This window comes from Neomonachus schauinslandi, chromosome 15 (genome assembly GCF_002201575.2).
Source record: "Neomonachus schauinslandi chromosome 15, ASM220157v2, whole genome shotgun sequence".
Taxonomy (NCBI): Eukaryota; Metazoa; Chordata; class Mammalia; order Carnivora; family Phocidae; genus Neomonachus; species Neomonachus schauinslandi.
Window position 1 is genome coordinate 36,604,874 of NC_058417.1, and position 18,719 is coordinate 36,623,592.

The following is an 18,719-nucleotide window of genomic DNA, read 5'->3' on the forward strand; positions in this document are numbered from 1 at the left end:
TTTAGAGACAGCATTGGAGGTGGGCTATATTGGCATTTAATGATGATAAGAATATTTCAGCCCCGAGTCTCCATCCCCCAGCTTCCCACCCACGCCACTCAGCTTGTTGCTTCTGGAATTTTCTGTTCACTATACATGTGCCACAGTACCAGCCCTGGAGGAATTGGAAGGGAATGTGAGGGCAGCCTACCCTCTGCTGCCATCTCACAAGATCTATGGAGCAGCCGCATGCAAGAGACAGCAAGGTATCGCAGGTAAAAGTGCTGGCTCTGAGTCAGAATGGACCTGCTCAGCCACCTGCTAGCTGTGAGACCTTGAGCAAGTGATTTGCCCTCTGTGTGTGTGATTTTCCCACCTGTACAATGGGGATAACAATAGTACCTATCGTAGAGGGATGCTGTGAGAAGCCTAGAACCGGAGTGTGTAAAACACTTAGAATGGAACCCTGGCCTACAGTGAGCACTCAGTAATGCTGGCCGTTAGTAACTTGGTGGTGTTTAAATAGGAAGGGTTACCTCCTTGAAAAATTGAGGGATGGCTAGTCCCCCGCCTCCACCAACCAAACCTGAGACAGTCCAGTTGGACATTTTCAGCTATATGTATGAAGCAGGTGAAATTGAAAATCCTGAGCAGATGGAATGTGGAGTGCACCTTCTGCTCAGGCCCATTTTTACTGCAAAGACAGGTGCTAGGTGGAGGGATGGCCAATGGTAACGTTGGATTGTGCTAACACTGCATACCCATCAAAAGTCAAATGATTTGGGCTTCTCACATTTGTTTCATTATAACAGATAAATGTGCTTTGCAGAGAATACTTAGCATTGATGACTCTGCTACGGCTTCCTCTTTGGGCTGGGGCCTACACAAGCCTCATGGTCTCTATTGGAAGGCCACATAAGTGAGATCTCCCTTCCAGAATATAATTTCAGTGGTCTTCCTAGTGGAGAGAAAAGTGCTTGTAACACATACCAAGTCAATACAAAAATGTTTTTTTCCTAATCAAAATAATGTATGGGTCATCAAATTAAATGCACTACATCACATTGATCATGGGATAATTAGCATTTGCTACGTGGCTGGCACCGTCCTTCCCATGAGGGAAAATCAGAGCGCTCGAGGTTTTCAGCCAAGACCACAAAAATATTAGTCCTGGGTAATATGGTTTCAAGGTTGGTATCCGGTGGGATTTCTGAGCATCCGTGTTGAGTATATGGGGGCCCTTGATTTTTAAGATCTCATTTGCAGTAGATTAAACTATAGGGAACTACCACAAAGAAATGCTAAAGCAATCTGTGGAAGATGGGAGGCTTTGCTGAGCTCTCTCTCACCCCTCCCTGTAAAAATTATTTTACAGGCTAGCACAGGCCCAGTTTTGTGATTCAGTATTTCATAAAAGGACAACTTTTATCAGGTTTCACTTTGTCTGGGGCCTCAAAGCTGGAATCCAGCAAGGCGCCTGAGACCATTGTACAGCTTTAACTGGGGCCTTGTCACAACTGCACTGACAACAGAATCTGGCTGTGTTCTCAGGAGAGATTTCAGGAGAGCAAACGGGAAGAGAGACAATGAGTTCTCCCTAGGAATTTCTGTGTGCATTCCGATGCTGCCCACACTGCCCCGGAGGGTTATTACAGACCCAGAAACCAGATTGCTTTATAATAAAGCATATAACTGGGTGGTTTTTTGTTTTTTGTTTTTTTAATTTGAGTCAAATGGAAACAAGCATTCTATGGAATTATTTTTTCCCCTTCACTGTTGTCCAGACCCACAGGAAGAAGAAATGGTGAGAGTAGGTCTAAGGAAAGAAAAAAAACAGACACCAAAAACACAAAGTTTATGAAGAAAGGGATTTTCAGCTTCACAGAAAAGCAACAGCACTCCATGGGAGGGAGCTTCAAAGAGTCAAAGCCATCAGCAGGCCTGAGCTTCCTGGCCCTTTCCCTCTCTCACTCCCGTGCACACTGGGCCCCGGGCACCAGGTGTTGTTTGGCCCAGCACCAAAACCAGGATCATGCTGGGGGGTTTTTCGCCTAGAACATCCTCCCTGAGCTCAGCCTATGAAACCCTGCTCCTTCTGCTCAAACATGTCTCCTTAGTGACACCCTCCCAGATACTCAACTAGAATTGAGCTCCGTTTCAGCCCTTACCACAGTGATTTGCATTCGGGTCTTTCTCCTCCAATTAGTAGGTGCTCAATTATTACTTGTGAAATTAAATTCAGCGCATTCCAAGTGTTGCAGTTAGCACAAATTGGATTTGATATCGTGTTCATCAAGACCCATACCACAGAGATAGGATGCAAATATTCTGAGGTAACAGTTGAGATTAAAAACTATACAACAGAGAATTAAGTGTGTTATTAGCATCCTGCTCATATTTTCCATGTGGTCTGAAGAGGTGCTGTAGCATCCACAGATTTATAGCATATCTGTGCCTGCCGTGGAGTGCTTTCCATTTCTACTGTCCTGCGTGCTGTCTCTGTACTCCGAGTCTATCTGCATTTCTGTTGCATCTGTCACCAGAGCACCTTGACATCTGGTTGCACATTGATACATTTGGCGTTTTTTAAGCTTCTGTCACCTTGCTTTGTTTGGGGGAAGTGATTTCCCTCTTTCTGATCCAGTCGTTTTTTCCAGCGTTGTTCTCAGTTTAGCCGATGTCAGAGAAAGCACTTCAGAAAGGAGCCAGGTGTCATGGGAAGCTGGTTCCTCTCTGTGTCTCTGCGGTGAAGTCAGTGTCCTGTTCCTTTCAGCCTCTCATTAGTGTCCCTGACATTGTGCCAAGAGTGTTGATTGAAATCAACTCTCTGGATACTGAGCCTCATTTGTGATACCCCATGGTTCTCTCACATGTTCGCACAGCTCACAGAATCTTCCTCAACTGTTTTTCCAGTTGAGATGAGATATTTGGGAATCAAGTAGAGCATTTAATGTAATAAGTGGACAGTAATCTTTAGAGGTTAATTTGTTTAAAATCTATGTAAGGTTGGGGTCCCATATGCCCTGTTAGGAGCAAGGACCATTATAATCTATTACTGTTTAAAGTTGAGCTTGCACATAAATTTTAATTATCTCTTAAATGAAGATGTATTCCAGTAGATGTAATGCTAAAATGCCTAATAATATTCTTATAAAGAAGTTCAACAAGCTCTTTAGCCTAAAGAAAAATTTTTTTTCAAAATAATCTCTTTAAAATTGAAGGTTCATTTTACAGATGAAAAAGAGAGAGAGAGAGAGAGAGAGAAATCTAGCTGTTTAACCCACCCTTTTTGTGAGCAAAGAGACATTTCTTTCTGGGGCCACGTAATTGGTTTTTTCGACTTTGGAGTTTGAAAGATGCCAGTTTGATCTCATTGAAGGATCCGAGGTAAAGTGTCCGCCTCTCTGCAGCTGGGAAGGTGCTGAGAACTGCTGTCTTGTACACCAGCTGTGGAGAGCATTGCCTTCCCTACGGGACGGAACCTCCATGCTCACACCTTCAAAGGCACAGCACCCAGCCTCTCACATCCGTAGCTAGGCTTCTTGACTTGAGCCCCCTTTCAGCCCCCCAGGAAGGTCAACGTCAGATAGAATAGATGTGGGGATTAGAACTATGGCCAGCGTTCTGCTTTCTTTCTAGGTGACTCCACAGGCGCAAAGGAAATCAGAGTATCTGGTCTGGAATTGAACGGCATAGAACGGATTTTTATTTTTCCCATTTTTGTATCATGACTAGATTAAGTGCTGTTGCCTGAAAGGATAAAGGAATCAAGTTTAGTTTTCATTTTTATCATTGCAAATACATTTACATTCTCCTATTTTACAAATGCAAAGAGCAGGCAAGCCACTTTCAATAATTTATTTTAAAATCAATGCTAATGAGGTTATGTCTCGTCAGTGGCCGAGTTTTACAATAAAGTCTGATTTATTTAGAAAAGATCTTTGGTGTAGCTTCCCATCTAATGGTGGTGGGAAGGAGGTGGAGTCACAGGCACGGTGACCCTCCAACTTCGGATCCAATTTGTAATTCACAGCGGAGATCTGACCCAATTTACATTGATTAGAATTGGGAGGAAGAGACATCTGGGCACAGACAGCCGAGGTAGAATAAACCGTCTCTGCAAAAGTGCCTAAGCACAGCAAATTATTGGTCTTTGTGATTGAGCTGTTTGGTATCAGCAGAAGAGATGCTCCCTGTCCAAATTATCGGGTATCTCTAAAACTGAGGCCGTACCAACTCTTCTTTTAATGTTTTCAATCCTGTGAAATTGGTCCCATGTCAAAAAGGAAAAGCATCAGGGCAGAGGAAGGAAGGAAGTGGGCAAGTAATAGGAAGACAATGTGCAAAGAATCATGTTTGACATGATTTATTTCAGCAAGGTCTATTTCCGATATTTGATTTCACTCCTCCATTATCTCACATCTTTATTCCTCATCGCGGGGCGGGGGGAGTTGGGGGGGCACTACAGGTGGTCAGTAGGAAATTCTCTGTTGTGAGGCCATACATGAAGGTAAGAAGAGTTGAGTTCTTTCCCCACAGAATCTTGTAGGGCAAATATACATTACATATATGATAATTTTTTTTAAAGATTTTATTTATTTATTTGACAGAGAGAGAGATAGCAAGAGCAGGAACACAAGCAGGGGGAGCGGGAGAGGGAGAAGCAGACTTCCTGCCGAGCAGGGAGCCCGATGCGGGGCTCGATCCCAGGACCCCGGGATCATGACCTGAGCCGAAGCCAGACAGACGCTTAACGACTGAGCCACCCAGGTGCCCCCTTTTTTTTTTAAAGATTTTATTTATTTATTAATTGGAGAGTGAGCGAGAGAGAAACAGCATGAGAGAGGAGAGGGTCAGAGGGAGAAGCAGGCTCCCCGCTGAGCAGGGAGCCCGATGCGGGGCTCAATCCCAGGACCCTGGGATCATGACCTGAGCTGAAGGCAGACGTTTAACGACTGAGCCACCCAGGTACCCATATATGATAATTTTTTAATCTGGGTGACATATGACTCATTTCCCTAGAATATCAATCCCTTAATTTTTATTTTTTGCAGGGAAATTGTATCATTTTAATGTGAAATCGATTACTTCTTTAATGTTCTATAGTGCTCTAACGTTTGTTTGTGCTGTTTCTTCTTACTTATGAGCTCAGAGTTTACCTCCCCCATTCTGACATACCAGAATTCATATCGCTCTATAAAACTTATATTTAAAAAAAAAAAAAGGAACTGTCCCCAGGCCATCTCCTCAAAAGTTTCATTTAGTGGCATAACTATGGGGAAACAAGCCAGGTAAGTGCCCCAAGACCCAGGAAGAGAAAGTAAATGTGGACCAAAAAAAAACCTAAGTATTCAATCCTCAAAATGTTGCTTATTATGCCCCATTCATTGTGTGTTTGTGTGTGTGTGTGTGAGTGAGAGAGAGCATGCGCAGAGATGATGAAAAGGAGAATAGCAACTGTGTTTTTGCTCATCTTACTTCACATAGAAAATGGCTTAATATGAGTCTGGTACTCATGCTTTCTTTGTAAAGACCCAATTCCCATGGTATCAGGTAGTATGAAGTCTGAGATGAAACAGGTTAATGAGGGTAAGAAACAGGCCAATCATGTTGTGACTTTGACCATATAAACACTTGATTGGAGTTAGACAACAGCACTGACTTAGAACCCATTGTGTACCTGCAGCAGTTAATTAAAAGACCATTCCAACTGCCCTCAGGAGCTTACACTCTAATGAACAAGGCAGGCTGAATAACAACAGTAAAAAGATAACTATAAGCCCTAAGTACTAGGAACATAAAATTACCTACATGACCAGCTTCTGCTACAGCTGAACAAAACTTGATACATTAAGGACTAATTAATCATGGAGCTTTTAAACACATGCTTAGCCACACACACACACACACACACACACGCACACACACACACACACCCATAACTCTGGATGCTTACATAGAAACAATACATTTAGAAGAGAATTCTAGAAGGAGAGGAGAAATAGAGCTTGAGGGAAAGGATCAGGATACTAGTGATAGGTGCCTAAATAATCCAGTGGATTGAAAGCTCCACAAGGGCATGGACCCTGCCAGTCTTGTCCATTGCTGGGCCTCCAGTTCCTAGTGTAGCACCTTGCATATAGTAAGCGCTTAAAAACATTTATGAATGGGGCGCCTGGGTGGCTCAGTTGGTTAAGCGACTGCCTTCAGCTCAGATCATGATCCCGGGGTCCTGGGATCGAGTCCCACATCGGGCTCCCGGCTCAGCGGGGAGCCTGCTTCTCCCTCTGACCCTCTCCTCTCTCATGCTGTTTCTCTCTCGCTCGCTCTCTAATAAATAAATAAATAAAAATCTTAAAAAAAAAAACATTTATGAATGAATGAATGGGGAGGGAAGGAGAGGGCCAGTTTGAAGATGCAAGATGATTTAAAAAAAAAAAAGAAGAAGAAGAATTATTGCCTTGAAAAGAGCATGATGAGAAAGAAGACCCACCAGTATAAAGAGCATAAGACTATCAACTACTAATTGCTAATGCTGATCATGTTTATCCCCTCAGATGAAGAGCATGATCTAGAAGAGGATGAGAATGGCACTCCACATAAAGAAGGTATGAGAGCCTCACAAATATATAGGTACTGGGTAGGACGTTCAGGCTTCTGACTGGAGAAGGCACTTTTGTTCAGACTACAAATACTACTGGGCTCACTAATTAAGAGGGTACTGGTGTGTCAACCTCAAAAGCCCCAGATAAGATGACTGGACAGGTAAATATCTCAACCTTCAAAGCAGCCACTCACCTTAATTAATGTTCCCAGAACAGCTAAGATTTATCCTAGAGAGGGTAAGAAACCAAACCGGATATTTATTTTTTCCTATCAGTATTTCCTAAATCAGTACAGTGAAAATAGAATTGCCTCATCTCTAAGAGATCAAAGGATTGAGAATGGAAAGAATGGAAATGTCTCCTCTCTGAGAGGCCTGGAGATTGCAAGTTCAGAGGGGAATGGAAATGTGTCAGATCTGAAAAGTGAACCTGGGGTGAAGGATAGAACTCCTTGGTGATGCTGACTTCTGATGGCCTGGTTTGATTCCAGGCACATCTGGAAATGAATATGTAACAGGTTTGTTGAATACAAAATTACATCTTATTCATCCCAGACTGTTAACCATGCTTCAGGCAGTTAGTGAGCCCATCCTTTTCTAAGGTCAGATGCCCCTCCAAAGCCTCTTTAAGTGAACCAAGGACCTATTCCACCCTTGTCAGTGAAGGAATGTGAACTGCAGGGGCCACCTCAAGGACATTCATCTCATCAGCAGAGCCTAAATTGTGGCTGATATAGATATTAGCTGATTTTTTTCTTAGAGATTCTATGAAAGTCTTAAGCCTAGGAGTTCTTCCCAACTCTCCCTCCCTGGTCCTTCCCCATTTCCCTGGCCCTTCCTTTTCCCGTTCTCCTCTCTCTTCTCGTCTTTTTGCTGTTTCTTCTCTTTGTTATCCGCTCGGTAAGGCCCCCTTCTCCTAAGGTTCGTGTTCTAAGGGAAGTGGATATGTAACAGTTTTAGTGAAGGACCTAACTTCGTCAATGCCCAACTTCTCCCAGGGAGAAGAGGCAGCATCAGAAGTCAGATGCCAGAGCAGGAGAGAAAGAAAGAACTGTCACAAGTGTGGTCCAGGATTAGCGTAGCTTCCAGTGAGCACCTCGTAACAATGAACCCATATAATTAAGTCCATTCTGAAACCTATTTTCTACTGTTTCCTACTCGATGTGCAGAATTCCAACAGAAAATCTGTTTTCTGACCAACGTATGTCCCATGTCTTTTCTCAACCAACTTCTATCACCAGTGCAGGAAAGAGACACTTCATATGGACAGCTTGGGTGAAATAACTATAAACTTCCTGTGGCCAACTTTATAGTAAACTCCATTCCGGAAGCAGCAGTCTCTGGCAAAAGTCTAAAATTCAGTTTCAGGCTCCTTCCTCATCACATTTCCTCGTTCAACCTTTCTTTCTGAGGTTCTATTTTGGGTGAGGGGATGAGGAGGGGAGATTTATTTCTTAACTGTTTCAACAGCTCTATTTCAAGTAAGTTAAAAAAAACCTTTTGTTCCTCATGCTTCCTTCCGCCAAAATAGGTGTTGTTAAAGTGTAGTGAACTCTAAATATGTTTCTTTTTTTTTTTTTTTTTAAAGATTTTATTTATTTATTTGAGAGAGAGAGAGTGAGAGACAGAGAGCATGAGAGGGGGGAGGGTCAGAGGGAGAAGCAGACTCCCTACCGAGCAGGGAGCCAGACGCGGGACTCGATCCCGGGACTCCAGGATCATGACCTGAGCCGAAGGCAGTCGCCCAACCAACTGAGCCACCCAGGCGCCCTCTAAATATGTTTCTATGGTTTATACTTCCCACCAGTTATAATGATTGGTGACTTGGTGATTAAAAAACAGAGGACTTTTTGGGGTGCCTGGGTGGCTCAGTCATTGGGCATCTGCCTTCGGCTCAGGTCATGATCTCGGGGCCCTGGGATCGAGCCCCACGTCGGGCTCCCTACTCGGTGGGAAACCTGCTTCTCCCTCTCCCTCTCCCCCTGCTTGTGTTCCCTCTCTCACTGTGTCTCTCTCTCTGTCAAATAAATAAATAAAATCTTAAAAAAAAAAAAAAAAAAAAAAAAAACAGGACTTTTTGCTCTCTCTGCAGAATCTGAGGCAGGAATTTTTATTATTTGTGTTTACTTATTTATTTATTGAATTTATACAGCGCCTTTTCTCCAAAGGAGCTATAGAAATGGCAACAAATATGGAGCATCCAAATGTCATCACTTAGCTTTATAACAATAAAATGTACAGGTCCAAGGAAAGGGTAGGCAGGCCCATGAAGGCATATAAAAGGGAACTCTAGGACAATGTGAATTCTTATGTAACAGACAAGCTACACAAGTTCGGTTCACTTAGTTTTTTTCTCAAGGGTCACATGTCTTTGGCAGGGTTTGGTGGGAGCGGGGGAGGGGGGGTGTTTTCTCCTAAAAGATACTATGGCTAGCAGGGTTACGTTTTTTTTTTTTTTTTTAAGATTTTATTTATTTGACAGAGAAAGACACAGCAAGAGAGGGAACACAAGCGGGGGAGTGGGAGAGGGAGAAGCAGGCCTCCTGCAGAGCAGGGAGCCCGATGCGGGGCTGGATCCCAGGACCCTCATGACCCGAGCAGAAGGCAGATGCTTAACGACTGATCCACCCAAGCGCCCCATATCAGGGTTACCTTTAAAATCCACGTACTCTTCTCCAGAACTCTTCCAGGGATCCTGTTCCCAGAAATGCTGTGCTTTCCCATGATAGAATTACTAACATTTTTAAAGCCCAACTAGATCTTATCAGAAGAGGGGGGAAAAAAGGAATTCAGTTTATCCTCATTGGGTGTTAATGACCCTGTAAGATGTAATTTCTTTTATTTTATTCTGTTACCTAGAAAATCTATCACAGCCTTGTAGTATTGATTGTTCAATCTATAAAGAGCTCCTTTTACAGCATGACTGTTAGTAACAGGGTTATTTTAATGAGTGAGTCTTCAACACCTCAGATTCTCACTAAATTGCAACCCATCAGCCTAACAGTCTAACACTAAGTGTCTTCCGTGATGAGAGTTTATCTCCCTTCCCTATCATGAGAAGGTAATGTCCAGATAACCAAAAAGAAAGCTCGTTCTGTGTTGTTTATACAAAAACTCCTGTCCATTGGCTTGGGTCGGCCATGTCAAATAAAAAGCCGAGCTGGAGGCACAACTCATCCTTAGATACATCAAATATCTGACCAAGGAAGATCTCCAAACAGGTTGTTTTCACTCTAAAATTGTGGGCAAACTCAGCCAAAAAGGAGCCCACAAGCGGTAATTTCTGCAGGGCAGAAATGTGGTCACTGATGAGCTTCCACCACTAAGGCACCTTTCCATGTTAGTTCATATACCAGTGGAGTGATTCCACGAAAGAAACAGGGAAGCCACAGAGGGCTTTGCAACTCTTACCTTTTGAAACCTGTTTCCCAAGACCAAACATAAGTTGAGCATCAGCCAGCTACAATTTTGGCCCAATAAAAGGAGCATAGGAGATGAAGATCAGGATCTGTGAGTGTTCTCCATCCAGTTCAAGATCATACTTACAACATTAAGGACCATAGAAATTTCAAAACTCAAGATTAAAGGGCTATGAAAACAAGCAAATGGTAATGTTCAGCAGCTCTTCCTGTTCTAGTGTCTTAGCCAGCGGAGCTTGGCAAATTTCTTTTTTTTTTCTTTTTTTTAAGATTTTATTTATTTATTTATTTATTTATTTATTTATTTATTTATTTATTTATTTGAGAGAGGGTGCATGAGCGTGGGGAAGGGGCAGAGGGAAAGGGAGAAGCAGGGAGCCCCACGCAGGGCTCGATCCCAGGACCCTGAGATCATGACCAGAGCCAAAGGCAGACGCTTAACTGACTGAGCCTCCCAGGCATCCTGGCAAATTTCTTTATGCCTTTTGTTCTGAAACAGTAAGGTATCGGACTGAGTCTGTTTTAATGGACTGAACATGGTGGACTTCTCCGGCCTGGCTCAGAAAATACTCCAATTCCCTTCCAGTGGGTCACTGCTTTGGCCTTCTATGTCCATTTCTCACCTACCCATGGTCTAACAAGGACTGGCTTTATCCATCTTCTCATTCTGTCTCTCTTTTCCATAATTTGTTAAGTAGTTGCTCCCATAACCAGGCCTCATTAGCACAGCCCCTTGGTTCATCAAGCAAATGTAAACAACATGCTGACCTGCCTTTTAGCCTCTCTTTCTTGGTCACAACTTGAATTCTGGAGCTACCCAGTGTCTCCCAAACAAAAGCCCAAGGTGACATATGAATTCTGGACGGAACACAGTCAAGTTCTGTTGTCTCTAAGGAGGAGGACAGGCAAAAAGGTATCCTGGTCCTTTTTACCTTAGAACTCTCCATGTCATAGAGGCTCATTTTCAAATTCTGACCCTGTCAACAGTAGTACCAACCTGGCCTCCTTTACAGGAGAAATGACTTTTTTTTTTTTTTAAGATTTTATTTATTTATTTGACAGAGAGAGAGCACAAGTAGGCAGAGAGGCAGGCAGAGGGAGAGGGAGAAGCAGGCTCCCCGCTGAGCAGGGAGCCCGACGCGGGGCTCGATCCCAGGACCCTGGGACCATGACCCGAGCCGAAGGCAGGCACTTAACTGACTGAGCCACCCAGGCGCCCCAGGAGAAATGACTATTACTGGTTATAAAGAACTTGGTGTGCAATGGCAAATGCTTTGCAATAAATACCTAGAGAAGAGAGAAAACAATATATTTTTAAACTTAGACTATCGCTATTCTTCCTATGACATTTTGTTTGCTGGGAGCTTAGCTTCTCTTACATGGGATAAAGAAAATAAGATGCTGCCCCCCCTTTTTTTTCTCTAGAAAAAGTCCTTCTCAGCTCTGCTTGCAATTTAAATGCAGTGATCATACCCATTAGCTTCTCTATCATTGTAATTGTTGTTAATTGTTATAACTGTTTTAGTTATTAGTGGTGTCATTATTGCTCTAGGTCCTCTGTCTGTTTTATGCTGAATATATTAGTGCTTTGCTTTTGAATTACCAGGCTTTATTTAGTGCAGAGTTACGTTTTTTGGAGAGACATTGAGAAATGCTAGCATTAAGCTTTATTCTTTTGTTTTTCATTCCAAATGGACAGACTGGAAAAAAAATAATTAGATGGAATAATGTCCTCAAAATGAGAATGAGGATGCTTTGAATTAATTAAATGGTCAGAATGCTGCACCATGTCTGATCTCAGACTGCTGCTAGAGTCGTGTAAACCTAAAGGAACCTCAATCCAGTCCACAGAGGAAATCCTCTCTCAGGCTCCCAATTCCTCACTGGTCTAAAACATCAGTCTCCTCAGGCATTCCCCTGTTTATGACCTGGGCAAATTTAGGGAGAAGCTGGACTGCCCCGGCAAACTTCCAGGCCTTTAAGCTCTTCCAGAGGCAAAGGGTCAGGAATGAAGCCCTCCTCCACCTTACCTCGTCCCCTCTTCAAGATCTTTAAATAACACCCGCTCTCAGTCAGGTATTTATAACACAACCAAAGCTTCCGGGAAGCCTTCCGTGAAGTTAGCTTCCCTGTTCTACACAGCACCCTCAACTTCCCCTTTGAAGACATATCACAATTGTAGATAAGTAAATATCTGTACGACTCTGTTTCCCAGTACCTCCCCCACTGGACAGTAGCCCAAAGAGCAGGGACAGTGTGTGGCCAATGTGGAATTCCCAGCATCCCGCATGGTCCCAGGCACTTCGTAAGCGCTGTGGACATGTCTGTTGAATGCTAAGGAATTAATGTAGAGAAGTTGTGTGCGCACATACACATAAATGCAAGTCACACCTATATTAAACAGGGAGTCTGCAATACCGAGTCCAATCTTGTCCAGTTAAGGCGTTCCTCCTCACTGAATTCCCTAGTACCAGAATACCTCTGTCTGGACAGCAAGTCCCCATGTTTAGCCCTTCATTCTGCTTATTTTTCAAAGCTGTCCTTTTATGGTTCTAGTTCTGACAATTCTGGTTCTTGGGCTAGGTAAACTATCTGCCAGATTCCTGAACTCCATCTTCTTTTAGCCTTTAGCTTATGAAGAACCAAAGGCATTTTCTATATTTTTTCTTGGAAGGCTCTTGTTTTCTTCCTAGCTTCTTGCTTTCCCTATGATCTATATTGCTTTTAGAATAGGTATATTTCCAGTTATTCTCCTCTGGTGTCTTATATGCCAATATCAAGTCACTTTTTACATATATACCCAAAAAGTACTCGTAATCTTAGGAGCATTTCCAGGCAAATGGGGAGCAGTACCCCACAGTGACCATCTGCTAAGTTAGACAAAGCCAAGACAACTTTGCCAGTCTTCTTATCATTCAGAAATACCAAGTTGTGCTTTACAAATCTATTTTTAGAAATTATTTTCTCTATAACATATAAATGCATGAAGAATATTGACGTCAATATGCGTTTCATTTCTGGGATGCCTGGGTGGCTCACTCAGTTAAGCATCTGCCTTCAGCTCAGGTCATGATCCCAGGTTCCTGGGATCAAGCCCCACATTGGGCTCCTTGCTCAACAGGGAGCCTGCTTCTCCCTATCCCTCTCCCGCTCCCCCTGCTTGTGCTTTCTCACTCTCTCTCTCAAATAAATAAATAAATAAAATCTTTAAAATATATGTATATATAGGGACCCTGAGTGGCTCAGTCAGTTAAGCGTCTGCCTTCGGCTCAGGTCATGATCTCAGGGTCCCGGGATCAAGTCCTGCATTGGGCTCCTTGCTCAACGGGAGGGCCTGCTTCTCCCTCCGCTTGCCGCTCCCCCTGCTTGTGCTCTCTCTCTCTGACAAATAAATAAATAAAATCCTTAAAAAAAAATATATATATATATATATATACACTCTTCATTTCTAATTTTGTCAAAATCTTCAGCTGATTAATCAATTCCATTATAACTAAAAATACATTAATATATCCTCTGGGAAAACTATTTTCACTCTTCAGGGACTGATATTTCTCTATTATTTCATGCCCTGGTATCCCCCAAAATACATGCCTTGTCTTTCCAATAGTTAGCATTTTTATCCCAATGTATTTTTCTTCTGAATACATTCTTAACTAATGGTTTCCAGTGTGGTTGTCTTGTTTGCTGCCCTCTGTTGTTTACCGCATATACAAACAATTACCTTCATAAAAGAAAACATGCTCATTTCTATATGGGTAACATGTTTACTTCTGTTTGCAGCATCTGAGTCTTAATTAAATAGATCTGTCCCTCCTTGGTTTTTGTGCACTTTAAGATTCCTACTAAAGTTCTTTTCCAGATACACACAGGGATCTTGTTTTCCTGTGCCTTTATTATTTGAATTGCTGATAAGTTAGGAACAAGTTTTTTAGAAAGTAAACATAGCCAGTGCGTCTGTCCACCCACACTGCCCACCTGCCTTCCCCCATCTATTCCCATCCTCAGTGACCAGCACTATCATTCCTCATGGGAGGGTCAAAACAAAGGGAAAGGTAGAAACTGGTACAAATACGATCCCCAAAAGTCACTTGAATTTTAATTAGAACCCAGGACTCCTGACTCCCATCAACAAGAATCTCATCTTTGGTAGGTTCTTTGCTGACCGCTCTCCCCCGTAGCATCCGAAGGAACGGAAGCACAGCCACATCATCCCTGGTCCAGTGGGCATCCGCTCTCCTGCCATTCAAATCCCCAGATCCTCTCCCACTTTGCGCTCTAGCGTTTAACCTTTCCGGGTAGAAGAAGATCAATACAGATTCTTCATTGCTAAGAATCGATGGCTGTCCTGTGGCATCACTGCCATCTAGTCTTGCTGAGAAGCCCAGTAAATCTCTCCAGCTGCTTCGAAAGCTTGATTTGTCCTCTTCAGTTGCTTTCATTTTTAATGCAGATCACTTTGGTTTCTGTCCCCCTGGGGGCTTGCAGATAAATCTTGGCAGGCATGTTCAGGGTCTACAAATGAGATGCTGGAAAAGGGCCAGCCCACCCGGAATTTAGTTGTAATGGATGAGACACCCCCCTTGGTTCCACTTAAAGACTGGGCTATTCGTAACCGTATTTATTGGGGGATTACCTCACACAGAATCTGGGTGGGAAGTGCCCAGGATGAAGTTCCTGTGTAACAGAAGAGACCAATGTGTGAGACTGTGATGCAGACACAAGCTGGCTGACTCAGCCTCTCTGTAAATAGGCAGAAGTTGGAGACTCACCCCGTTCCTTCAAATGCATTTTGAAGACAAGCGCTGGATAGTTTAGATGCCCTGGATCAAGGAAATCTCTGCCCCGCTTACTTACAAACCAAGTAAAAAATTACCTGCCTGTTTTTCTTTTGTTAATAAATGAATGTATTTATCATATTATTGAATAACATCTGACTTAGGGTGATCTGTAAATATTTAATATTAGTTAATAATCTCCTTTTCCCACAGTCCTTTGCTCATGCTGAGTGTTTGGCTGTTTCTTTCCCCCCACCCCCCGGAATCCTAGGTTTCCTAGGGGCAATATTAGAACCCTGGTTTCCACTTGCAGTAAATATGTGGGCTCCATGGAAAAAGACAGAGTCCTTTTAACTTTGATTTCTCTTCTCTTTGACCAGTGGACTATACCAGTTATTACCAGGGCCTATGGGATTGCCATGGTGACCAGCCAGACGAACTGTCCTTCCAAAGGGGTGACCTCATCCGAATTCTGAGCAAGGTAAGGACATAGAGTGTGGGGTCTGGATCAAAAGTCAATTTTGGGGAGGCGCCTGGGTGGCTCAGTCAGTTAAGCATCCGACTCTTGATTTTGGCTCAGGCCTTGACCTTACAGTTGTGAGATGGAGCCCTGCGTCGGGCTCCGCATTGGGTATGGAGCCTGCTTAAGAGTCTCTCTCTTTCCCTCTCCTCCTGCCCCTCCCCCCTCTAAAAAATTGATTTTTTTCACTCTCAATGATGTAGTCACCATAACCAAAATTATTCCATGTCATATATTTCTCTTGTGTGCATTACATGGCTCCCTCACACATAAAGTAAATTCCCATTGATTTATAATTGTTAGGGAAAAGTTTAATTGAAAATTCAGATTCAGGAACTAATTTTCAAATTTAAAAATGCAATAAAGTAGATAATAACACTAAAGCCATGCCAATCAATTTATTCTTTTTAGGGTCTTGTGGTACTTAAAAGGTCATCATTATGTACATAATTTATTACTGTATAATTCTCTTCAAAACACTCAGTCTTGGTAAACCATCTTCTTATGTCATTTACAGATAAACAAGACCGTAATATAATTATGATGGGGGGGCAGTCAGAGCTAGTTGGCTCATCCGGTTTGAACAAGTGCTGATAAGATCAAGATAGTGAATCCAACCCCACAAGAGCCAGCTAACTTTATTCTCTTCCTCAGTCATAAAGTTAATCCCTAGCCCCAACTAACCATCTCACAAGTAGTGTTGTTGATCATAAAACAATTGGGAAAAAAATAAAAGGATAGATTATTGCAGATCCATCACTAATGTGAAGATGATTCAGAACTCACAGGCTACCATTTGATGACTCAGTATCATCATCCTTTGTAAAGAAAGATTATACATATTCTATATAGGTGGGCTAAGAAAACAGGTTCTGAAGTAACTTACTGAAAAGTTCTTTCTCTATGAGGTCGGTCAATGTCTACAAGCACATTTTTTAAATAAGCACCGTTTGCTCTTTAATTAATGAGTATGTGGATTCCATAAAGGTAAACTGAAAACCCATTGTGTTATTAACCCATCATTTGCCACTTATCTTTATTCTGTCCACGGCCAAGGGTTTGTCTCGATTTGAAAGATACCATAAGGTCCTCAGGAAACAGACCAGGGCTGACTTAAGGTAACTTCCAGGGGTTGCAACAAGTCCCCTTGGAACAAGGACCAAATTCAGACCCAACCTTTTGCAGAAGAGTAGGCAGCCTGCAAGCCCTGCTGACTGCGATCACAGCCTTCTAGTGATTTCTTCCAGAGTCCTACTTCAGCTCCATCCTAGTGCTATTCGGGTGCAGCTCTAATACACCAAGAATAAATTGGAAGCAAAGAAGGGAGTGGACATTGGCCGGATTGGTATTTCAAATGCCCAAAAGCAAGGTTTGCCTTGTAATAGAATTTGTGTACATTACCACACCGGCATTACAGGGGTAATCGAGTTATCCACTCAGGTGTGACCAGGCCTCTGTTTGCCCAGAGCCTGCAGGTGAACAAATTAACTGTTTACATTGTCTGAGGTGCCTGCAGCAGGAGGGGGGGGAGCGGAGAACAGAGCCAGACCGTCTGCTGGCCTTCTCTCTCGGTCATGATTATTTTGTTTGTTTTGCATGTCTTTTGCCTTTGTTAATGGCTTCTCACTGGGGGTCCCTTTCCTCCATTTAGAAGGGGCTGTGTGGTGACTTGCCCTGAAGTACAGAGCTAATCTGCGGGTACCATGGCTGTCGTATTTTTAAGAGATACCAAAGAACATGGAGAGCCTCCTCTACCTGTCTTTTTTAACCAATCCCCCTTCCTCTCCTCCCATACTGAGAGCTAATACAACAAAATCTGATTCAGGGAGAATACCCTGCTGCTCTGGTTCTGTCTGGTTTCTTTCTCCATCTTTTGGAAGGTCTCAAGTCTATTTTTATCCTTTGCGGGTGTAGTAGCGCATTTCTTCCCCCAAAAGCTACACCAGCTGCCTCCCTTCTGCACGCTGTTAATCCCTGCGTGTCAGAGGAGAAGATGAGAAGCTGGAAGCTCAACTGGAGTTTCCCTCATAAAGCTTCATTCCAGTTAACGTTGGCTTGGGGAGCATTTCGGATTGGATTTACCTTTATTATATCACCTAACTCAATAACGGTCCTTGGACAGAAAGGAACTTTAAAAGGCCACCCAATCCATTCCCTTGCTCGAAGAAGCACAAATGAAACAATTCAGACAGATAGAAAAAGGAGATCCCTCTACCATTAGCTGTTTGTCTATTCAGACGTTCAGCAACTCCCAATCTCCGGAATTTTCTCTCACATGAATCCTAAATGCATTCCACTTTAGCCCCAACTGGCTTCCTTTGTTGGACTCGGTTATACTCTGCAACCTGCCTCTCACATGTGGAGGAAAAGAACTGACCCAAGTGGAGGTTAGTCCAGAAAAATGGTATCCGGAAATCTCCATTGTACTTTTCTCTCTGGCCAGTCAAACCTTTGTCAGACAAGAAAGGTCCACTGGGTTAGGAACTGGAGAAGTCTATTTCCACCAAGAAATGCAAGGCAAGAGGTGTCTGGGTGGCTCAGTTGGTTAAGCGTCTGCCTTAGGCTCAGGTCATGATCTCAGGGTCCTGGGATTGAGCCCCACATTGGGCTCCATGCTCGGTGGGGAGTCTGCTTTTCCCTCTCCCTGCTTTGTGCGCTCTCTTTCTCTCAAATAGATAAGTAAAATCTTAAAAAAAAAAAAAGAAAGAAAGAAAAGAAACAAAATGCAAGGCAAGATGCAACCTAGTGTGGCTCAATTTACCTGGACCAGTTTCCTTACCTGTAAAATGAGGGAGCTATGTTGGATAACCTCTAAGGTTCCTTCCACCTCGAGCATTCCTGTTCTAAACATGATGAGGCTGTCACCACAAAACTGCTAAAGAAATTCCACACAAAAATGTGTTTCGCTTTAATTATTTACTCAGATTAAACAAATTTAAAAATTTCAATTATAAGCTCTTTTGTTTTGGGCCCTCATAAATGCCTCTGGTTTTCCCCTCTCTCTTTGTATGATAAAAGAAATATTGGGGGGAGGAGCATGTTAAGAACAGGAAGCGGCCCCTGGATGGGGAAGCCAGGTTGGGTCTGGGTCTGGGCTTTATTCCTGGGCTCCTGCCACTCCCTGATGTTTCTGAATGGTTGCCCAAATATGATCCAACCTTGAATCCTAGAATCCTCGGGCCAGGAGAGTCTGTTAGGGCCTAGGGTCTTTGGACCCAAGAATGACCCCAGAAAGAGAGCTATTTGTCCTTTTTATATTTTATTTTATTTTGGGGAGAGAGAGAAAAAATATTTATATTTTATTTTATTTTGTTTTTGACACCCCCGCGAGTGGGGGTAGCGGAAGGGGGGCAGAGGAAGAGAGAATTCTAAACAGGCTCTATGCCAGGTGCAGAGCCCAACACGGGGCTCAATCTCAC

General features: G+C 43.0%; 1 protein-coding gene across 1 annotated transcript in view; it reads left to right on the forward strand.

Annotated features, from left to right (window-relative positions):
- The window catches only part of SKAP1 (src kinase associated phosphoprotein 1), a 276,017-nt gene that overhangs the window by 237,635 nt on the left and 19,663 nt on the right, over positions 1-18,719 (forward strand). The window contains exons 10-11 of the mRNA XM_021704310.1: positions 6,537-6,587; positions 15,161-15,261. Coding sequence (XP_021559985.1) covers positions 6,537-6,587; positions 15,161-15,261 — 152 coding nt within the window. The remainder of the gene's footprint in view (positions 1-6,536; positions 6,588-15,160; positions 15,262-18,719) is intronic.